The sequence below is a fragment of the Oryctolagus cuniculus genome, chromosome 11 (genome assembly GCF_051225735.1).
Source record: "Oryctolagus cuniculus isolate XC-2025 breed Fujian yellow rabbit chromosome 11, ASM5122573v1, whole genome shotgun sequence".
Lineage (NCBI taxonomy): Eukaryota > Metazoa > Chordata > Mammalia > Lagomorpha > Leporidae > Oryctolagus > Oryctolagus cuniculus.
The window spans coordinates 51,505,389-51,526,233 of NC_142877.1; the positions used below are offsets into that span (position 1 = coordinate 51,505,389).

The 20,845-nt window shown below is 37.8% G+C and overlaps 1 protein-coding gene across 5 annotated transcripts in view; it reads left to right on the forward strand.

Moving 5' to 3' along the window:
• The window catches only part of LOC100341584 (uncharacterized), a 31,205-nt gene extending 11,835 nt beyond the window's left edge, over nt 1-19,370 (forward strand). The window contains exons 2-5 of one of the 5 annotated variants that reach the window (XM_089308245.1): nt 9,568-9,671; nt 12,456-12,582; nt 12,825-12,917; nt 13,396-19,370. In XM_089308245.1, coding sequence (XP_089164371.1) covers nt 12,459-12,582; nt 12,825-12,917; nt 13,396-15,182 — 2,004 coding nt within the window. In that variant the 5' untranslated portion in view covers nt 9,568-9,671; nt 12,456-12,458 and the 3' untranslated portion in view covers nt 15,183-19,370. Of the gene's footprint in view, nt 1-7,072; nt 7,121-9,567; nt 9,672-12,455; nt 12,583-12,824; nt 12,918-13,395 lie in introns of all 5 variants that reach the window. The other 4 variants (XM_089308243.1, XM_089308244.1, XM_017339717.4 and 1 more) reach the window with 4 other exon arrangements.
• Nucleotides 19,371-20,845: the final 1,475 nt, after the last annotated feature.

Consider the following 20,845-nt stretch of genomic DNA (forward strand, 5'->3'; position numbering starts at 1 on the left):
TGAGCCTTTGCCCAAACTGATTCTGTGTGGTAGGTAGAATTTTGCTTGATCAAAAGGGCACAAAGATTTCTGTTAGAGAAATAGGGCTATCATTGCCTCTTCCACCATGCTCCACCCTACAACAATGCCTGCCCTTGGATTCTGTTTTCAAAGTGCTGGAGTGAGACAGTTGTGATGCAATAAAGGAATGAGCTTTTCATTTTTAAACATTTTTATTTTTATCAATATATAGAGAAAAGGTACCATGTATTTCATGTATAAAATCTTAAGAACATAACCATACTTTCCTATGTAACACCCCTTTCTCCTTCCTTTTATTTATTTATTTTTTGAGAATTTATGAAGTTGGCTTTTTTTCCTCACCTAATCTTTACCCCTTACCTTCAGCCTTCCTGCCCTTTTATTCTTACTTTACAATATGGTATTTTTAGGGTTTTTCCCCCACTTTCTTTCATCCACATTTTTGCTACTCTCACCCCAGTTCCAAAGAAGGGGTAATGATTAAAAATAATGAGCTAGTGATTCAAAGACAGTAATCCTATCCAGTATGGAATTTGGAAAAAAACAATTCCATTGTTTTTAAAGTTACCTATATTTTATTTTTTAAAGATTTGTTTATTAGAAATGTAAAGTTTCAGAGATGGAGAGGCAAACACAGAGAAAGATCTTACATCTGCTGGTTCACTCCTCAAATGACCACAATATCCAGGTCTGGGCAAGACTGAAGCCAGGAGCCAGGAACTTCATCCATGGCTTTCATGGGGGTGCAGTGTCATAAGTACTAGAGTAATCAATCTTCTGCTGCTCTTAGGCTCATTAACAGGGAGCTGGATCAGAAGTGGAGCAGCAAGGATTCAGACAGGTGTTTATATATATGGATGCCAGCACTGCACATAGCCACTTTATTTACTATGCCAGCCCAAGATTTCATTTTAACAAATGACAGTACATAATTCTTCTAGAAGAATTTCCTCATGGCTACAATAGGAATGTATTTCTTATAATGTGACCTAGATTAAATATTTCCATGTTTTCTGATTAACATTCTCTGTTGGTTCTGGAGACTGGCAAGTTGGGAGGCCAAGGGTAGAGCCCCTGTTTTGTGTTCAGTTGTGCTGAGCTGCAAGGAAGCTGTAAAGGAAGTTTGAGACCAGGAAAATGAGGTGTGAGGGAAGGCAGTGTAGAGGGGTAAGTATAGATGAAATAAGTGTAGGACCATATTCAGAGATAAGTTTAGTAATAAAACCAAAGGCAATCAGAGAGATGAAAAGAAGGAAAAAAATTTGAAGATAGAGGTCATAAGAAATGGGAAATTGGAAGCATCTGAAGCAATTCTGAATCTGATCACACACACTTGTTTGAGATGGGGGGGCAGGCTCTTGCACTCAAATTGGTAGTAGTATGATACAGTAGAGATTTTTGTAGTATAATTTGGCACATCTCTACAAAATACTTAACATGCAAATGTCCCTTGGTAGGATTCAACTGAAGGGTTTTATATTCCATATTTTTGTTCAAATACATAAGGACTATGTAAGTTCTCTGCAATATTGTGCATGATGAGAATAAAACAGAAAAAAACCTAAGTTGTTATTATATTGATAGGGAATGGGTAAAATATAGTGTTTTTGCACAATCAAATACTAAATATGCTGTGATCTGAAAAATGACTTAGACAGTGTTTTTATGTAAAACAAGGTACAGAAAAAATGCTCCTTTGTAAAGAAAAAAAAGACACATACATATGTATCTTTTTAAAATTTCATTCCTGAGGCAGAGAGATTGGCAGGGAGAGATTTTTCCATCTGCTGATTCACTCCCCAGGTGGATGCAATGGCTGGGGCTGGGCCAGGCTGAAGCCAGGAGCCAGGAGCTTCATCTGGGTCTCCCATGTGGGTGTAAGAGTCAAGGACTTTGGTCATCTTTCACTGCTTTCCTAGGCACATTAGTAGGGAGTTGGAGCAAAAGTGGAACTTCCAGGACATGAAGTACTCCCCATAAGGGATACCAGCATCAAAGGCAGTGTCTTAACCCATGATGCCACAATGCCAGCCCCATGCATATATATTCTTATGAAGGTATTTCAAGAGGTTCATGGAAAATTAATTAAAAGTGAAATTATTTTGGTGCAAAAATAAAATTCATTTAATTTTTTTCATAATACACAACCACAAATGTTTTTTAAATCTTCTTGTATTTGTGGACTTCAAAATTTATTATAACAGCCGGCGCCGCGGCTCACTAGGCTAATCCTCCGCCTAGCGGCGCCGGCACACCGGGTTCTAGTCCCGGTCGGGGCGCCGGATTCTGTCCCGGTTGCCCCTCTTCCAGGCCAGCCCTCTGCTGTGGCCAGAGAGTGCAGTGGAGGATGGCCCAGGTGCTTGGGTCCTGCACCCCATGGGAGACCAGGAAAAGCACCTGGCTCCTGGCTCCTGCCATCGGATCAGCGCGGTGCGCCGGCCGCAGCGCGCGGGCCACGGCGGCCATTGGAGGGTGAACCAACGGCAAAGGAAGACCTTTCTCTCTGTCTCTCTCTCTCTCACTGTCCACTCTGCCTGTCAAAAAAAAAAAAATTTATTATAACAAAAAGATCATTTAATACCATTTTTTATGATGCTTTAAGGTTTGCTTGTATATATACATATAGAAGTCTCAGAAGATAAGGTAAGAAACTTTTAAGAGTATTCTGGGAAGTATGACTAGTATAGAAAGATGGGGATTATCTTAGACATGTTCCAAATAAATGCACTTTTGTCCTCATACAACATCAGGGCCGATTATAGCCACTGACTGATTTCTTTGCAGGATTAGGGTTAAGGAATAGAGATTTGTCATTGATTCCATATGATATGTGCTTATCTCTCTTTCTGCCTTTGGTTAACACCAAATATAAGAAATTTCCCCTTTGAATCAATTTGTATTCTCACTAGAGAAAGACACCTTGATATTACCCTTCTGTATATGTGGAGTGGGGTCTCTAGACCTGTTACCAATTGGCATTGGCAACCAGTTTAAGTAGGGAGAGCCCTTGATAGCATAGAGTACAATCATTTCATCCTAGAAATCTCCCCTTCCTTGGCTTCTAGGACATTTTACTGCCATTGTCTACTTCTTCAAGACTCAAACACAGGTAATCTATACATGATGAGTAATCTGTTACCCACTCTTCTAAATATCTGTATCTCTTCATTTTAATAGGATTTCACTTTATCTTCTCTAGTAAGATATCACAGATAAATGTTTTCTAAATTTTTCTTTTGATGATTTTCCTAGACCTTGAGATATACACTTACAATTCACTTAAACTCACTTTCAAATAGCAGTACACTATTTATTGGGCACTAGTTTTTTATATTTCTAAAATTTATTTAAAAATTTTATATGAAAGAGAGAGAGAGAGAGTATCTTCCATCAGCCATTTTACTTTCCAGATGGCAACATCAGTTGGGGGTAGCATAGGCTGAAATCAGAAGCTTTCTCTGAGTCTACCATGGGAGTGGCAGGGGCCCAAAAATTAGGACATTTTTGATGTTTTTCTCAGAAATTATCAGGGTGCTGGATTGGAAGGGGAGCAGTTGGTGCACAAATCAGCACCTATATGGGATGCTACTATGGCATATTGTGGCTTTATCCACTACACCATGATACTTGCCCTTCTATAATTTCTTTTACCTATCAGAAGCTACAACTATGCAGTACATTTTTATATTATCATTTTGAATAAACATCTATCCATTCAATCAGGTGGAAATAGAGTAAATTTTTTATTATACTTTCATTTAACTCTTATCACACTCTTTTTGTGATGAAATTTGTATCTTTTTCTTTGAGGAATCCCTTTCCTGTTTATTTATCTAAGAGACTTAGAGGATTCCTGTCCACTGGTTTAATACTCAAGTTCCCACAACTGCCATGGTGAGTACCATGGCAAAAGGTGGTTGCTGAGAACTCAATCTTGGTTTTCCATGTGAGCTTCATGAACCAAATCATTTGAGCTATCACCACTGCTTCCTGGGGTCCTCATTAACAGAAATCTGGAGTCAGGAGGCATACACATATCCAGGAATTGAACTCAGATACTCAATAAAGGACACACACTTTTTTACTCTTAGAATATCCACCCCCAGTCTATATTTTAACTGTGATGCAGACACAAGGTTGATGAGTCTATGTATAACTTGATAACAGTATTAATAATGAATGGCCCAGGATCCTTCTATCTGAGTTCAAGTTTAGTTTCCCAACAGTAGTATTTTCAGAATACCAGTTTAATATTTTAAAGAGGGATCTCCCAGTTTTCTTTTCCCATTTCCTCTCTAGCTTTTATTACTTTTTATCATTTTAGAATAAGATGGTATAATATTGTGGGTTTTTTTCCTATTGGTTTATTTATTTCTTTATTAAATATTTATTTGTTTATTTGAAATGCCAAGTTATATAGAGAGAGGGAAAGACAGAGATCTCTCATTTGCTGGCTCACTCCAAAAAGAGTTGTAAATCATGTAATTGCTCATCAGAAAGTTCAAGTGGAAAGGCTACCTTAATGTGTTGATTATTGGGCTGAGTATCTCATTAATCACTAACAGTAATGGGGGATATTATTTTCCAACTGCTGTTGAATGTGGAACTGTTTTCCTAATTTCATTTTCAAATAGTTCATTGTGAGTATATAATGATTTTTAAATTTTTTTTTTTTTTGCTTTCAAACTTTTATTTAATGAATATAAATTTCCAAAGTACAGCTTATGGATTACAATGGCTTCCCCCCCATAACGTCCCTCCCACCCACAAACCTCCCCTTTCACACTCCCTCTCCCCTTCAATTCACATCATGATTCATTTTCGAGTCTCTTTATATATAGAAGATCAGTTTAGCATACATTAAGTAAAGATTTCAACAGTTTGTGCCCACACAGAAACATAAAGTGAAAAATACTGTTTGAGTACTAGTTATAGCATTAAATCTCAATGTACAGCACACTAAGGACAAAGATCCTACATGAGGAGTAAGTACACAGTGACTCCTGTTGTTGACTTAACAAATTGACATTCTTGTTTATGGCATCAGTAATCACCCTAGGCTCTTGTCATGAGCTGCCAAGGCTATGGAAGCCCCCTGAGTTCACCAACTCTGATCATATTTAGACAAGGCCATGGTCAAAGTGGAAGTTCAATTCTCCCTTCAGAGAAAGGTACCTCCTTCTTTGATGACCCATTCTTTCCACTGGGATCTCACTCACGGAGATCTTTCATTTAGGTTTTTTTTTCCCCCAGAGTGTCTTGGCTTTCCATGCCTGAAATGCTCTCATGGGCTTTTCAGCTGCATCCACATGCCTTAAGGGCTGATTCTGGGGCCAGAGTGCTGTTTAGGACATCTGCCATTCTATGGGTCTGCTGTGTATCTCACTTCCCACGTTGGATCATTCTCTCCCTTTTTTATTCTATCAGCTAGTATTTGCAGACACTATTCTTGTTTCTGTGATCCCTTTGGTTTTTAGTCCTATCATTATGATCAATTGTGAACAGAAATTGATCACTGGGACTAGTGAGATGGCATTGGTACATGCCACCTTGATGGGATTGAATTGGAATCCCCTGGTATGTTTCTAACTCTACTGTTTGAGGTAAGTCAGCTTGAGCATGTCCCGAATTGCACATCTCTTCCCTCTCTTATTCCCACTCTTACATTTAACAGCGATTTTTTGATTAATGTGTACTAGTCATACACTGTTATAGGGTATAGTGCAATATTTGAACACATATGCACAGTAGAAATGGATCAAGCTTGGTAACTAAGTTCCTATTCATGATTTGAACCTACCAGCTCCTCTTCTTCAGTTTTTTACACAGTACCTATATTGAGTACTGTAGTCATCAAACTATTATGAAATACTAGAACTTAGTACTTATTTCTGCCTCACTGTATTGTGGGATCTGTTATCCAGCCCCCCTCTTTCCCTAGCCTCCACCTTTCTCAGCCTCTTATAACCATAATTCTATGTTCAGATCCATTTTTTCACTTCCATATATGACAAGGAATATGTAACATTTGTGTTTCTGTTCTTGGCTTATTTCAGTTAATTTAATTGTATATTTCTATATATTTTGCAGGGTGGAACAGTATTTTATTCTTTTATGTGTCTTAAATGTTCCCTTGTCCACTTTTTATTGATTGACAGTTAAATTGAATCCAAATAATGACTGTTGTGAAGTGTTGTAGTGACTATAGGAAAAGTGCTCTCTTTGATATGTTATTTTCATTCCCTTCTACTGTATAGCCAGGAGTAAGATAACTATGTCATATAATAGATTACTTTATCTTTTTTGAAGAATAACCATGTTGCTCTCTATAGCACCTGTATTAATTTACATTTTCAGCCATAATGTATTGGGGGGGGGGTGTTTGTTGGCTTCCTGGTTGTTAGCAACTGGCCAGGAAGTCAACTACGGGTTCAACAAAGGAGACTGAGAAGACTCAGGTACACACCTTAAAGCTCTTTATTACAGCATCTAGAGGGAGAGACTACTCAGCCAAACTCCTGCAGGCACAAGGCACTATGGACCAGGAGAGTCCCCATGGGCACAAGGCACTACCGACTGGGGAGAGAGGCTGAGCAACCTCTGCTTACAGAGTCTGAGGGTCCACTTATATACAGTTTCAGAAGTTTCTAATGCTTGAGAATTTCACTGGGGATGTTTTTTGTATTGAACCCTTTTGACTTTCCAGTCCAGTTATTTTTTACTTTTAGTAGAGAGTCAGAGAATTTCCAGACTGGAGAATTACAAAGAATTTGCTGACCATGCACTGTGTTTAGAGACCCTATCCTGCCACAGTGCCAGTGCTTCTCAGACACTTGCTCTTCATCATCATTCCAGAGCAGGAGGGAGGAGAAAGACAAAGCTGTTTCCTCCCTTCTACTAAAAAATTCAGGCAGCTTAAAACCTTAGTGCTTTCTTTCTTAACGTATTCAAATTTCAACACTTCCCATTGGGTAGGACACTTGCTTTGTATTAAACCTGTTTGTGTACGTGTAAAACTGATCTTTGTTACTGACCAGTATATCTCTTTCAGATAGTTTGATGATTCACGCAAGTTTGAGGATGAGGACACTGGGAGAGGGTAGGGGGAGCTGTGGTGGTTTTTTGTTGGTGACAAGAAAGCTATGCCATTTAAAGTTGATACCAGAGACCTGATAGGGACTTATTAACTGCATTGAACATTTTCTCCTTTGCTTTTGACTCTATTTATAGTTACAAAGCCAGATTAGATTTATAGAGCTTCGAGTTGTATTAAATGATATTTTGCTTTCCGTAATACTGTTATAAAATAGTTTGTTTATTCTCCAAAAAAAAAAGGTCAGCCCTGCCCAAATGCTGCCCTCCCAGGTCCCGTAGCTATGGTGTTGCGGTTTGGCGATTTCCTCTTGCAGGGCCGCTTAGAGTACAGCTTCTTCATCTTCATAATAACCCTCTTCTAGGTACAGAATACTGGCCCTTTTTCTCTTAGGGGTTAATATGACAACATGCTAATAAGAAAATATAAAATGTAACTTCATTAAGAATAAATTAGGCTGGTGCCATGGCTCACTTGGCTAATCCTCCGCCTGCGGCGCTGGCACCCCTGGTTCTAGTCTCGGTTGAGGCGCTGTATTCTGTCCTGGTTGCTGTTCTTCCAGTCCAGCACTCTGTTGTGGCCCAGGAAGGCAGTGGAGGATGGCCCAAGTGCTTGGGCCCTGTACCCGTGTGGGAGACCAGTTAGAAGCACCTGGCTGCTGGCTTCGGATTGGCACAGTGCACCAGCCGTGGCAGCCATTTGGGGGGTGAACCAATGGAAGGAAGACCTTTCTCTCTGTCTCTCTCTCTCACTAACTCTGCCTGTCAAAAAAAAAAAAATTAGTTACATTATGCAAGTGAAATTTAGTAATGGAGTAGAGAACTAATGAGAGCAAACAAGTCAAATAAGGCAGCATCTGACACATTTTCTAGCTCCCTTCTCAAATACTGCTTCCTCAGCATAGATCATATCCCATCTCCTTGACTTTCCTCTGCATTCTGATTTCACCTTTTCAGCTCATTTGCAGTCATTTTGCCTATGATTAAATATTGATATTGCTCAGATGTTTACTATTGCCGTAGTTGTCTTTACACTTTACAAACATGTGTAGTGCTTGGGCAATCTCACCTATTCCTCATGACTTCATACTTTATATTATATTAATTTACTTTTCTCATGAACATAGAGCTTCCAGATCTTCCCATGCAAGTGCAGGGGCCCAAAGACTTCAGCCATCTTCTACTGCTTTCCTAGGCCATAGCAGAAAGCTGGATTGGAAGTTTAGCAGCCGAGACTTGAACCAGTGCTCATATGGGATGCTGGCACTACATGCAGTGGCTTTACCCATTATGTCAAACTCCAGCCTTGGCATTAATTTCAATACTATCTCATTCACAAGTTGTGCATGCATGTATAATACAGACACAAAAATAGCTGTAACACATAAAGACATACTATATTGGAAATGCCTGATGGTGTTGTACAGGTAGCCACAATACAATTATCCTTAAGGTGGCATATTAGCAGAAATTAAAAAGAGAATTAGAAAGAATCAGAACAAAATCTATAGCTACTATATATATATGAATATATATATATGATATTCAATATTTATAGTTGATAAAAGATAAATACTGATATGTGGGAAATAAAACCTATATCTTACCTTACAATATTACAGACTAGTCTACATGAACAATGTCTTCCTAAAACCTTTCACTGTGCCAACTCTATGGCATAGTAGTAAGCCTTCGCCTGCAGCACTGGCATCCCATATGGGCACTGATTTGAGTCCCTGCTGCTATACTTCTGATCCAGCTCTTTGCTAATGGCCTGGGCATGCAGTGGAAGATGGCCCAAGTGCTTGGGCCTCTGAATGCATGTGGGAGATGTAGAGGAATCCCCTGGCCCTGGCTTCAGATAAGCTCAGCTCCAGCTGTTGCAGCCATTTGGGGAGTGAACCAGTGGATAGAAGACCTCTTTTTCTGTCTCTCCATCTCTATTTCTGTAACTTTGCTTCCTAAATGAAAAGATAAATATTTAAAAAACAGAGGGAAAGATTTTCACATTTTACATTTCTGTTACTCAAAACTAGCAGAGGACTACATTATACATAGAAAGATAAAATCTGAAAATCATAAGTTTAATGCACTGTAGAAAAAATTTTAACAAATATTTCTGATTTTGTAAGCATTATATACTAAATTAATGATATAATGAGTCACTGGGCTTTGTCAACCACTTATATTACTTAATAGCTTTCCAAAATTTATCATTATGTGTGGTTTTCAACACATGCACAGGATTTTATCAGTGTAGTGAACAAGGAGTTAACTATTAAAGGATTTTTTTTAAGATTTATTTATTTATTTAAAGTCAGTTACACAGAGAGGAGAGGCAGAGAGAGAGAGAGAGAGGTCATCCACTGGTTCACTTCCCAACTGACCACAAAGGCCAGAGCTGAGCTGATATGAAGTCAGGAGCCAGAAGCTTCTTCCAGGTTTTCCATATAGGTGCAGGGGCCCAAGGATTTGGACCACCTTCTGCTTTTCCTGGCTGTAGCAGAGCTGGATCAGAAGTGGAGCACCCAGGACTTTAACCAGCATCCATATGGGAGGTCAGTACTGCACGCAGTGGCTTTATCTGCTATGCCACAGTGCCTGCCCCTGTAAGATTTTTTAAAATTGCATTGTCATCAACATCTGCAAAGCCTCTAAAACACATACATAATATCATGAATCAGTTCTGAGACTGACATTTGATTGAGTTTAATTCTTTTTAGCTAATTTGTCATTAGTATGTGATAGCTGCAACTATAATTAATAGTTAACTAATCATGTTAGCATTAAAATTGAATGATTTATAGAATTTGGGCATGACGGTGAATAGCAGTAGGGGCACTTTTTTATTTAAATTGATGAGAATTGCTTAAAAATCTATATAATAAGCTGTTATAATAAAGTCCAAATATTTATAGGAAGTAGAGAAATACCCCAGAAAGTTTAGGATTCACCTTTTAAAGTATTAATTTTTTACAGTTACTTATTATATGACAAAATTTGTAGATAATGCTTTCATGAAACAAATGGTAACTTCTGTTTAATCTCTGCCATTTAGTAGAACTGGGTGAGCATTCTTATGTATTTCCTTGTTTAAAGGTTTATTCTTCCATCAGTGAACATCAGTGAAGCTAATGTTTTCTCTGTTAATGTATTATTCTTTATTCATTTCATAGTAATTTTTTTTCACAGTTCAATGTTGTTTTAAACCATATAAGTTTCTTTTAATTATTTCCATTCACCTTCTCTTCCAAGTATGATACTGGACACCTCCACATTTGTAACTGTTTATCAATTAAAATGGAAAATAAACATAAAACTTATTCTCAGGGTATATGCACAAGTTTGAATGATGAATTTGGCATGATTATGAAAGATTATAGCCATCTTACATAAGGCAATTTGTCTCTAATCTTTCTGTTGCTATAGGAAAATATATATTTGTTACATGTTTTGAGTTGAAATTTAGAGTACAATATGCTAAATTTTTTAGTCATGATGTCTGAAACATTCTTTATTGTCATATAGATGATATAGTGGGCAGTGTTTTAGTGCTACACTGGAAGTAGACACTTAGCATTCTGCAAGGGTAAGAGTTAACTGGTACTAATACACAAATCAGTTAAGTGTGTTTTTGAATTGTTAGAGTCATGCAATCTTTTATAGTTTTGAGGCACATAACTGGATTTAAGGATAGGATCAGGAATGTGGGGAAAGAATCTCATGCAGTTTCTTTTATTTTTTTAAGATTTATTTATTTATTTGAAAGGTAGATTTACAGAGATTGGGAGAGACAGAAAGAGATAAAGATATCTTCCCCATCTACCAATTTATTGCTCAAGTGACCACAGTTGCTGAGACTGGGCCAGGCCATACCGTGAGCCTGGGACTCCATCTTTGTTTCCAATATAGGGGGAAGGGACACAAATACTCAGGCCATCTTTCATTGCTCTTGCAGGCACATAAGCAAGGGGATAAGATTGCAAGTGGAGTAGCAGGGACCTAAATTCTTTGTTCACATGGCATGCCAGCATTGCAGATAGAGGCCAAACATGCTGCACCACAATGCTGCTACCTCCTGCAGGTTCCTAAAGAAAACTTTATGCATTTCTCTCAGTTATTTACAAATGTAGATTGTACTGCAGACAGTCCAAAGTTCTGTCTTTGGGCAAATAATCCCATTGTTTTCACTTTTATTTGGTGTAATGTTATTTTAGTTCTTCAAAGGTTTGTCAATAGAATAATCATACACAAAGCCAGAAGCTATTTTCTCTTCTGTGTCTTACTTGAATCTTCTTATTTAAAAATACTTATGAGCTTGAGAGAGAAAGAAGTTGATGGAACAAGAGAGAGAGCTCCTGTGCCTTGTTCACTCCCTAAATAACCATAGCAAGCATGGGTGGAAAAGGTCTGAAGTCTGGAGTCAGGAATGGAGTCTAGGCCTTCCTAGTTGGTGGTGTCACCACTGCTTCCCCAGGTCTGCAGTAGCTGGGAGCTGGAAACTGGAGCTGGCACTGGAAATCCAAATTGGGCGCTCTGAGGTAGAAGTATGATATCTTAGCTGGTATCATAAACACTAAGCTACGTGTCAACCCTTTCTTTCTCTCTCTCTCTCTTTTAAGATTCATTTATTTATTTGAAAGGCAGAGTTACAGAGAGGCAGTAAAGAGAGAGAGAGGTCTTCCAGCTACTGATTTACTCCACAAATGGCCACAGTGGTAGGAGATGTGGTTGATCCAAAGCCAGGAGCCAGGAACTTCTGGTTCTCCCATGTGGGTGCATAGGCCCAAGCACTTGGGCCGTCTTCTGCTTTTCCAGGCCATAACAGAGAGCTGGATTAGAAATGGAGCTGCCAAGATTCAAATTTATGCCCATATAGGATGCTTTACCCCCTATGCTACAATGCCATCCCCATTACCTTCTCTATTAAAATATTATTTCTCAGCCATATTTGAAATGACTATGCATGATGTTTCCCTAGAAATTCTTCTTTGTTCTTCCCCATCATAGTTTCACTGATGTGTTCTTGCCTTTTCCCCTGAATACTAATACATTCTCCTTAGCATTGCTCACTCAAGAGTCAATATTGTCCCCCTTCAGCCTGTTGTGTAATTCCCCTTGACAGATGTGGCCCTTTGTGATTTGAAACTGTTTTCCTCCAGCTATGGCATTTTTCATATCCTTTAGGCCATAGGTTTGTTTCCCTGTTGAATGTCCAAATGCTCAACAAGTCTAAAATAAAAGCACATCCTTCCTTCTTCATTCATACCCATATAAAAGAAATACAACTGACAGTGTTTTGTGACAGAACTGATATGTTCACCAGAAGTGTTTTATTACAGGTGATGATAGTATTTGGAGACTTGGCTGTGTATTTCACCTGGGAGGAATGGCAGAACATGAACAATGCTCAGAAAATCCTATACAGGGATGTGATGCTGGAGACCTATGAAACCCTGTTTTCCTTGGGTGAGTAACACCCATCATATGCCCAATGGTAACATTTATTGCCATTTGACCAATAAGTGAATGCTTTAAAAGTTTAATAATTAGCAGGTATAGAATTTGAGGACATGAATAATCTGAATGTCTACCATCTAAGAAAGGATTCAAATTGAAACATTTGTTGCATAGCATCTGAACCAAGCTGTAGTCCTTTAATTAACCCAAGATAGTGAGTTCACAAAGACTTACATTGATTCTATTAATAGGGCACTGTATGACCAAACCTGACTTGATCTTCAAGTTGGAGCAAGGAGCAGAGCCATGGATGGCAGAAGAATGCCTAAATCAGAGCCTTCCAGGTCAGTCTACACATATGGACAAGGAGGCCAAGGCAGAAAGAGTGCAGCAGATGTTGTCTGGTGCTCTTTTCCTGAATTCTTCCCAAGTCTTACTCCTGATAACACCTGGTTTTGTATAAAAGCTTAGTAGCCATAGCTCAAACTTGCATTGCTTTGGGATTCTGGCACTTAGCCATGTTTTAACATATTTTACCACAAAAGCCATTCTGCCTTTCCTGAAAAAAATTCAGGTAATAAGCAAGATTTTGATTGAACATTGGGAAATCTATAGGTACACTTTAATATATTTTAATGTATATTATTTAATGTATATTAATGTATTAAAGAGAACAGCCATATAATAGTCATAAATAAGTATCTTGTACTGATTTTGTTAAAATCTTATGCCATTTGGATAACAACTAAATTCCATTTATATGAGTATGCCAAGAGTAAGTCATATGTGATTCAGTGACATGGTTATTTTTACTCATTTCAGTTGCCATGAAAGAGGATGACCTGCTTAGGAACAACCAGGAAAGTCAAGACAAAAATCTGAATCAGGATGTTATGAAAACTAACAAATCACCAGTTCTCAAGATAGTTGAATTAAGAAAAACACTTAATGCAAGTTCAAGATATATTCCAAAACTGATTATCAAAACAGGAACTTATTCAAGAATGAAACCTAAGGAGGGCAATCTATGTCACAATGTGTATCCTCTCAGTTGGCTTGATCAATTACAAGTTGAAGAGAAATTTGATGCCACTAAGTTATCTAGAAACTCTCTCCAATTCTGTCAGCCTCTTAGTCAGTATCACAAGATTCAAACTGTGAAGCAGCCATTTGAACATATAGTACAAGGGAAAGGCTTCACAAAGAAGAAATTCTGTAAATCTGATAGGATTCATGTTGTAGAAGCCTGTAATAAGTCAACCATCACTGTTGGAAAGACAACACATAGAGAAAAAGTTTTCCATGAAAATTCTAACCTCAGAATGTGTCAACAAACCCACACAAGAGAGAAATTTTATGAATATATTAGGTATGTGGAACCTGCCATTTACCAATCATATCTTGCAACCAATTGGAGACCACATATAGAGAAAAAACTCTATGTATGTAAACCTTGTGGAAAATCATTCACTTTTAAGTCCTGCCATAACATCCATTACAGTACTCAAATGCAGGAAAACCCCAATATATGCAATGAATATAAAGAAACCAGTGACCAGAAGTCAGATCTCAGTAGAAGTCAGAAAATTCACACACAGAAGAAAATTCATGAATGTAATAATTGTGGAAAAGCCTTTTTGTGCAAGTCATCCCTCAGCAAACATAAGAGACTCCACACAGAGGAGAAGGCTTATGAATGTAATGGCTGTGGAAAAGTTTTTCACCAGAGGTCAAACCTTATAATGCATCAGAGAATTCACACAGGGGAGAAACCTTATGAATGTAATGACTGTGGAAAAGCCTTTAGTCAGAAGTCAAGCCTCATAACGCATCAGAGAATTCACACAGGGCAGAAACCTCATGAATGTAACTACTGTGGAAAAGCCTTTGGCCAGAAGTCAAGCCTCATAATGCATCAGAGAACTCACACAAGGGAGAAACCTTATGAATGTAATCACTGTGGAAAAGCTTTTGGCTGGAAGTCAAACCTCATAATGCATCAGAGAACTCATACAGGGGAGAAACCTTATGAATGTAATGACTGTGGTAAAGCCTTTGGCCAGAAGTCAAACCTCATAACGCACCAGAGAACTCACACAAGAGAGAAAATTCATGAATGTAATGGCTGTGGAAAAGCCTTTGGCCAAAAATCAGACCTCATCAAACATCGGAGAATTCACATAGGGGAGAAGTGTCATAAATGTAATGACTGTGGAAAAGCCTTTGTCCTGAAGTCAAGTGTCATACGACATCAAAGAATTCACACAGGGCATAAACCTTATGAATGCAATGACTGTGGAAATGCCTTTAGCCAAAAGTCAGACCTCATCAAACATCAAAGAATTCACACAGGGGAGAAACCTTATAAATGTAATGACTGTGGGAAAGCCTTTGGTCAGAAATCAGACCTCATTAAACATCAGAAAATTCACACAGGGGAGAAATCTCATGAATGTAACGACTGTGGAAAAGCTTTTAGCCAGAAGTCAAACCTCATCAAACATCAGAGAATCCACACAGGGGAGAAACCTCATGAATGTAATGAATGTGGAAAAGCCTTTATCCAGAAGTCAAACCTCATCAAACATCAGAGAATCCACAGAAGGTAGAAACTTGATAACTGTCATGACTGGAAAAGCAAGAGATTTCACACGGGAGAAGTCTTATGAATGTAATGACTGGAAACCTTTGGCAATAAATCATAACTCAGTGCATCAGAATTCACACAAGAAATCTCATGAATGTGATAACTAAAAAAGGCTTTTGCTGTTAAGTCTTGATTAATAACATACCAGAGAATTCACAGAGGAGAAACCCCATGTGGGTAATGACTATGGAAAAGGCTTTGGCCAGTAATCAGACCTGATTGAACATCAGAGAAATAAACATAGGGAAGAAATATGAATGTAATGACTTCAAAATCCATTTGCTATAAATCTCAACTCATAACAGATGAGCAAATTCACACAGGAGAGAAAAGTTATTAATGTAATGGGTGTGGAAGAGCTTTGGGAATAATGCATCAGAGAACTCATATAGAGGGGAAACTTCCAAATCCAATGACTGGAGAAGCCTTTCACCATTAATCAAACATCAGAACATTCACACAGGGAAGAAACCTTATGAATGCAATGGCTCAGAATGCTTTTTACCATAATTCAACCCTCATTGAACATCATCTAATTCATAATGGGGAAAAGCCCTTTGAATATAATGCATGTAGAAAAATCTTTCCCAGAGAACTCACACGGGGAGAAAGCTTGTGAGTGTAATGAGTGTGGGAAAGCTCTTTGCCAGAATCACACCTTATAACATCAGAAAATTTGTAATGTGGAAATTATTAATGACTGTAATATGGAAATCCCAAATGACAGTTGTCCCACACATCACCATCATTGTATAATGGGGCCACCTCTAATTCTATGAATTGCAAAACTCATCTACTGAATTTCCCTGTACTACTGAGTGTACAATTTTAAAATGTTTCATTCATGATTCCCCTTTTCTCCTTTTCTTCCTTCAATTTCTATTCTTTCTTGCCCAGAGAAAAGAACATTGAATAAAGTCTGAATGGACTTTGTTTTTGCAAAAGAGAATCAGTAATACACTTTTCCATTACTATAACTTTACAATGATTTTGTTATGATCATTTTGGTTGTATTATCTCCCCTCTCCCAAAGATGACCCTCAATTTTATTGAAAATGTATACTTTCATTCCTTCATGATTTATAGTCCTTTCTGGATTTTAATCAGATTTACATTCAACTCAGGATTTTCCAAGGTTTTCCAAGGTCACATGGCCATTCCTTGGTGAACTCAACAGTGGAATGTGAGAAACAGTACAAAAGCACATTTTACATCAATACAAGACAGTCTACCTGAGAGATGTTTTCTTTTTTTTTTTTTTTTTTTTTTTTTGTTTGACAGAGTGGACAGTGAGAGAGAGAGACAGAGAGAAAGGTCTTCTTTTGCCATTGGTTCACCCTCCAATGGCTGCTGCGGCTGGCGCACCACACTGATCCAATGCCAGGAGCCAGGTGCTTCCTCCTGGTCTCCCATGGGGTGCAGGGCCCAAGGACCATCCTCCACTGCACTCCCTGGCCACAGCAGAGAGCTGGCCTGGAAGAGGGGCAACCGGGACAGAATCCAGTGCCCTGACCGGGACTAGAACCCTGTGTGCCGGCGCCTCAAGGCGGAGGATTAGCCTGCTGAGCCGTGGCGCCGGCCGAGAGATGTTTTCTTAAAGATCTTTCAAATTTTAATTTGTTGCCCTAAAGTAGCAATTAGGATTATAAGACACATGAGAAAGACCCAGAAAGCATAATCTATTGCTGCAACTAAAATTTGATTTACTTTAATTTATTTTTCATTACTACCTACTACTTTAATGCATACTGGGTTATTCCAATTTTCAATCCTTTGAAAATTTTACATGATATCTAAGATTCTTAAAGTTATTTTCAAAGGAGTTTTAAACACTTGAACTGATTTTACTAATTCAAACAACTAGGGGTTATAATTACATAAATTTTAATTGTTGAATTTTATTATCATATATGACATATTGGCTTGCTAAAAGCTTCCAAAGGATGTCAATAATAATGTGACTTATGATAGTGACAACAGATTGAGGTTGTTTCTCATAGTAAAATGTGTATTATTGTGTGACAATTACAAGTAATTCATGAATTACTGCACATGTATTCATTACAACTGAATGATCCTTACAAAGATTTCTGATAGGACTATTAATAGTTACATAGATATAGATCCTTATTCTCCTAAAATTGGTGAAAATTCATTAAATACAATACAGAAACCCAACCATCTAACTATGTAAATGGTCATTAAGAGATAACAGTGAATGAAAAAATGATTACTAAAAAATCTAGTAAGATTAAGAACATGGAAGTTCAATAGTATTTGAATTTAGAACTTCTTTTTTCTTCTCCTTTCTTGAATCTTTATCAGGAAACTGCAGTCCAATTGTGTGCAGCAAAGAACATGGAGCTTCTTTTCCTGCCAGTTAACTGAATATCTTTCATCTGATAAGTCATCACTATTTCTCCTCCTTTCCTAGGAATCTATTGCTGTTCCTATTAGGTATGGAAGAGCTTGGGGTTTTGGCCTTTTGTACCCTCAAGGATGAGACAGAAAGGAGAACCAATCTCAACAGAGACAGGTTACTCTATTAAAAGCTAAAACAGTGGCAGCCTGTTCTCACAAAAAGATGCAGAAAAGATGTGTTTAGATCTGAGTTTTTATGTGGTTAAGGAGAGAATTTACCACTAGTAGGGGAGGTAGAAGACAACTGGTGGAAGAGTAAGGAGCTCTTTGAAGCCTCTGGAATCTTTCCTCTTTTCTGTTTCACAAGATGTCTTGTGCAGCTTATCTGCTTTGGCATTTGCTTGGCAAGGAATCTGGAAGGGTTTGGTTTGGCACCAAGGGTCTCAGTAAAAGGAAAGAAATGGAGTGGGGTGGGGAGAGGAATAGGAAAGAGATGAGGAGAAAGGTATGACATGTCCTTTCATTCCTATGTGCTGGGTGAGTATAGATGAAAGTGCAGGTGATCTCTTATGGATCTAGGCTCCTCATCAGGCAAGAGAACTTTTGTAATGCTTCATCCATAATGTGATGTTCACAGTCATAAATCTATGAAAAAAACTGAGTAGATTTGTGTTTACTTAGCTTGCAGGGATGAGGCTATATTTAAGAAGTAGTTACAGAGCACTGAGTTTCTAGTTGAAGTGGTAAATGTGTTCTAATTGGCAGTCATTGCTGCAAGCATCTGTTAAAACAATTGAAGGGTACACTCTCAATTGAAAAAAATGCATGGTAACTATAAAATAATATCTGACTAAGAAAGCTATAATTTCTGATAATTTTAAAATGTGCATATATAATTATTCTGAATTTTATGTAAATCTTTATACACTAAAATTCCAAAATTAAGATTACAGAAAATGTGACTTTCTGTCTTTGGGATGCATTCTATATGTAGACATGGCTAAAAATGCTTGAAAATATGCAGCATATAAACTGAAGTAATAGAATAATTAACTCAGGGAGCAGTGAGGGAGTGATTAATTCATGGGTGGTGAGGCAAAATCTATATCTGTTACTAAAGGATAGAATCATGAATCCATATAGAACTAAATATTGATCAAACTCCAGAAGTATGTGACTGCATATTTTTGTTAGTGATTAGTAGATTGACTTTAGATCTTAATTCTGTAAGATCCTCAGTAAATTCTATTCTATAATCATGATGCTTTTTATTTTTACTGTGTTATTACAAGTTAAGTATCAGTACTCCTGTTCTTGAATTCATATACCAAGATTCTTGAAGGTCATATTGTGTACTGTTCTTGAAAATTAGTGCTAAGGTTCTTGAAATCATGAACTCCAATCACTATGTGGGAGGTATAACATTGATCCAGAGAGAGGAAGTGAGTGGCCAAGGGAAAGTCACCAACAATTGTGTCTTTCCACTCTACTCAAACATTCTCCATGGAATCTATATGTCCAATTGCAAAATGAACAACTCCTCCTGGCAGAGGTATGTGACCACCATTACAATAATAATTCTTGGAAAAGGATATGAGTATTCATAACTCCTTGATGTTATTCTAGTTATTTGATCACTACAATTTCATTTACTTTTAAATTAATAGGACCTTGAGACCAAAGAGTTAGGAGTACAATTGCTTCTGTGGTTCTTAAGTAAAAGTACTTAGACTGGGAATCCCAAAACTGAAGTCTCTTGAATAAACTCACTGATGGGCAATTACAGGATCTAAAAAATTAAAGGAAGAGGACAATTCATACCTAATACATAGAGTAAATGTGTGATTACTTGTGACCCAAGAATCAGCTTCCCCATCAGATTACCAAATAAATCTGCATCAAGCTGATAACAGAATCTTTGTCCATAATAATTTGGTAGGAACAAGAGTAACAGCAGCAGCTTTGTGAAACCCTTCAATTCATCTCTACCTAGTTCATGACAGAAATAAGCAAAGGGAAAATAAAGTTCAAATCAAGCTCTTATAAATGTAATTAGAGTTTTATTAGATTGATAAAAGGACAAAGGGATGAGTGGAAAAATGGTCTCATGGATTTCAAAGATTTCTAGATAAGCAAATATCAGACAGTGGAATTTTAAAATTGCAGAGTGATTTTGGAACACATACCAGATTACCCAGCTATATTATGTTAATAATAACTACACACCCTGCCTATATGTAGAATATTGATGGCTCAAAGTTATTTTAGTTAATGGAATCAAGCAACATTTTAAGGTATCAGACAGGAGCTGCCAAACAAATATTAGTTTTTAAATATTTTGAAATGGAATAGAGTCCTTTTGGTTTATACCCTACTAAAGTATCTAATAAATAAATATCAGTTCTATAACTGCAATGCATTCATAGAAATTAAAAAATCCAAATATTCTTACATTTCATTTATCCATTTCCAGCACATTTGAACACGAACTGTTCAAACCAGCAATTAATAAGAATTTCCCATGGATGTCATATGTGTAGAGTTGAGTTCTGATGCAATCATTCTGTTCTCCCAGGAGACTGATTATCCAGGAAATATGTAGATCACCATTTTTAGTACCTGATGGAGATGTGTAGCATCTTGTGGAATGAAGTCAAATCTTCGCATAATAGCAGCAGTGCAGGTCAGTGGCAAGGTTCTTATAGGTTAATGTGACCATGAGTCTCTCCAACCACTTATATCAGCTTCACAGAATTTCTGGACCCAGGGCTCTATTGATGCTTCATTATCACTCTGGGATATGAGTCTTTCCTTTGAAGGTTGGTGTGAGCAACCAAGAGGTGGTCTTGGCTTAAGGGTATACCACCAAGTGGGACAAATTCTCCCCTCTGCCTTGGTGGGAGCATAAACTTTCATAGATTTTGAGTTTCAGGATCAGATATGCAGGTGTACCCTGTGGGCCTGGATGGGTCCAGAGGGTACCATAGTTCAAATCCACAGTATATGTCTATGGATGGGGTTCTCAAGCTTGCTTTTAAAGATTGCTTCATCAACAGGTGTTGCCCTTCCATAAGGTCATACTGTGCCTCCAGATGTACAAAAACTGGTTTGAGAAGATATCTATATAGTGCAGCTGATTCAAGATCAGGAGTGTATATCATGTGAGATGGAAAGTGTGTGTGGGGAGCAACCCGGACTAGACTAACTTACTGGAATTAGGACTTATTCTATGCATCTGCTCTCCCACAATATGGCGCTGAGAAG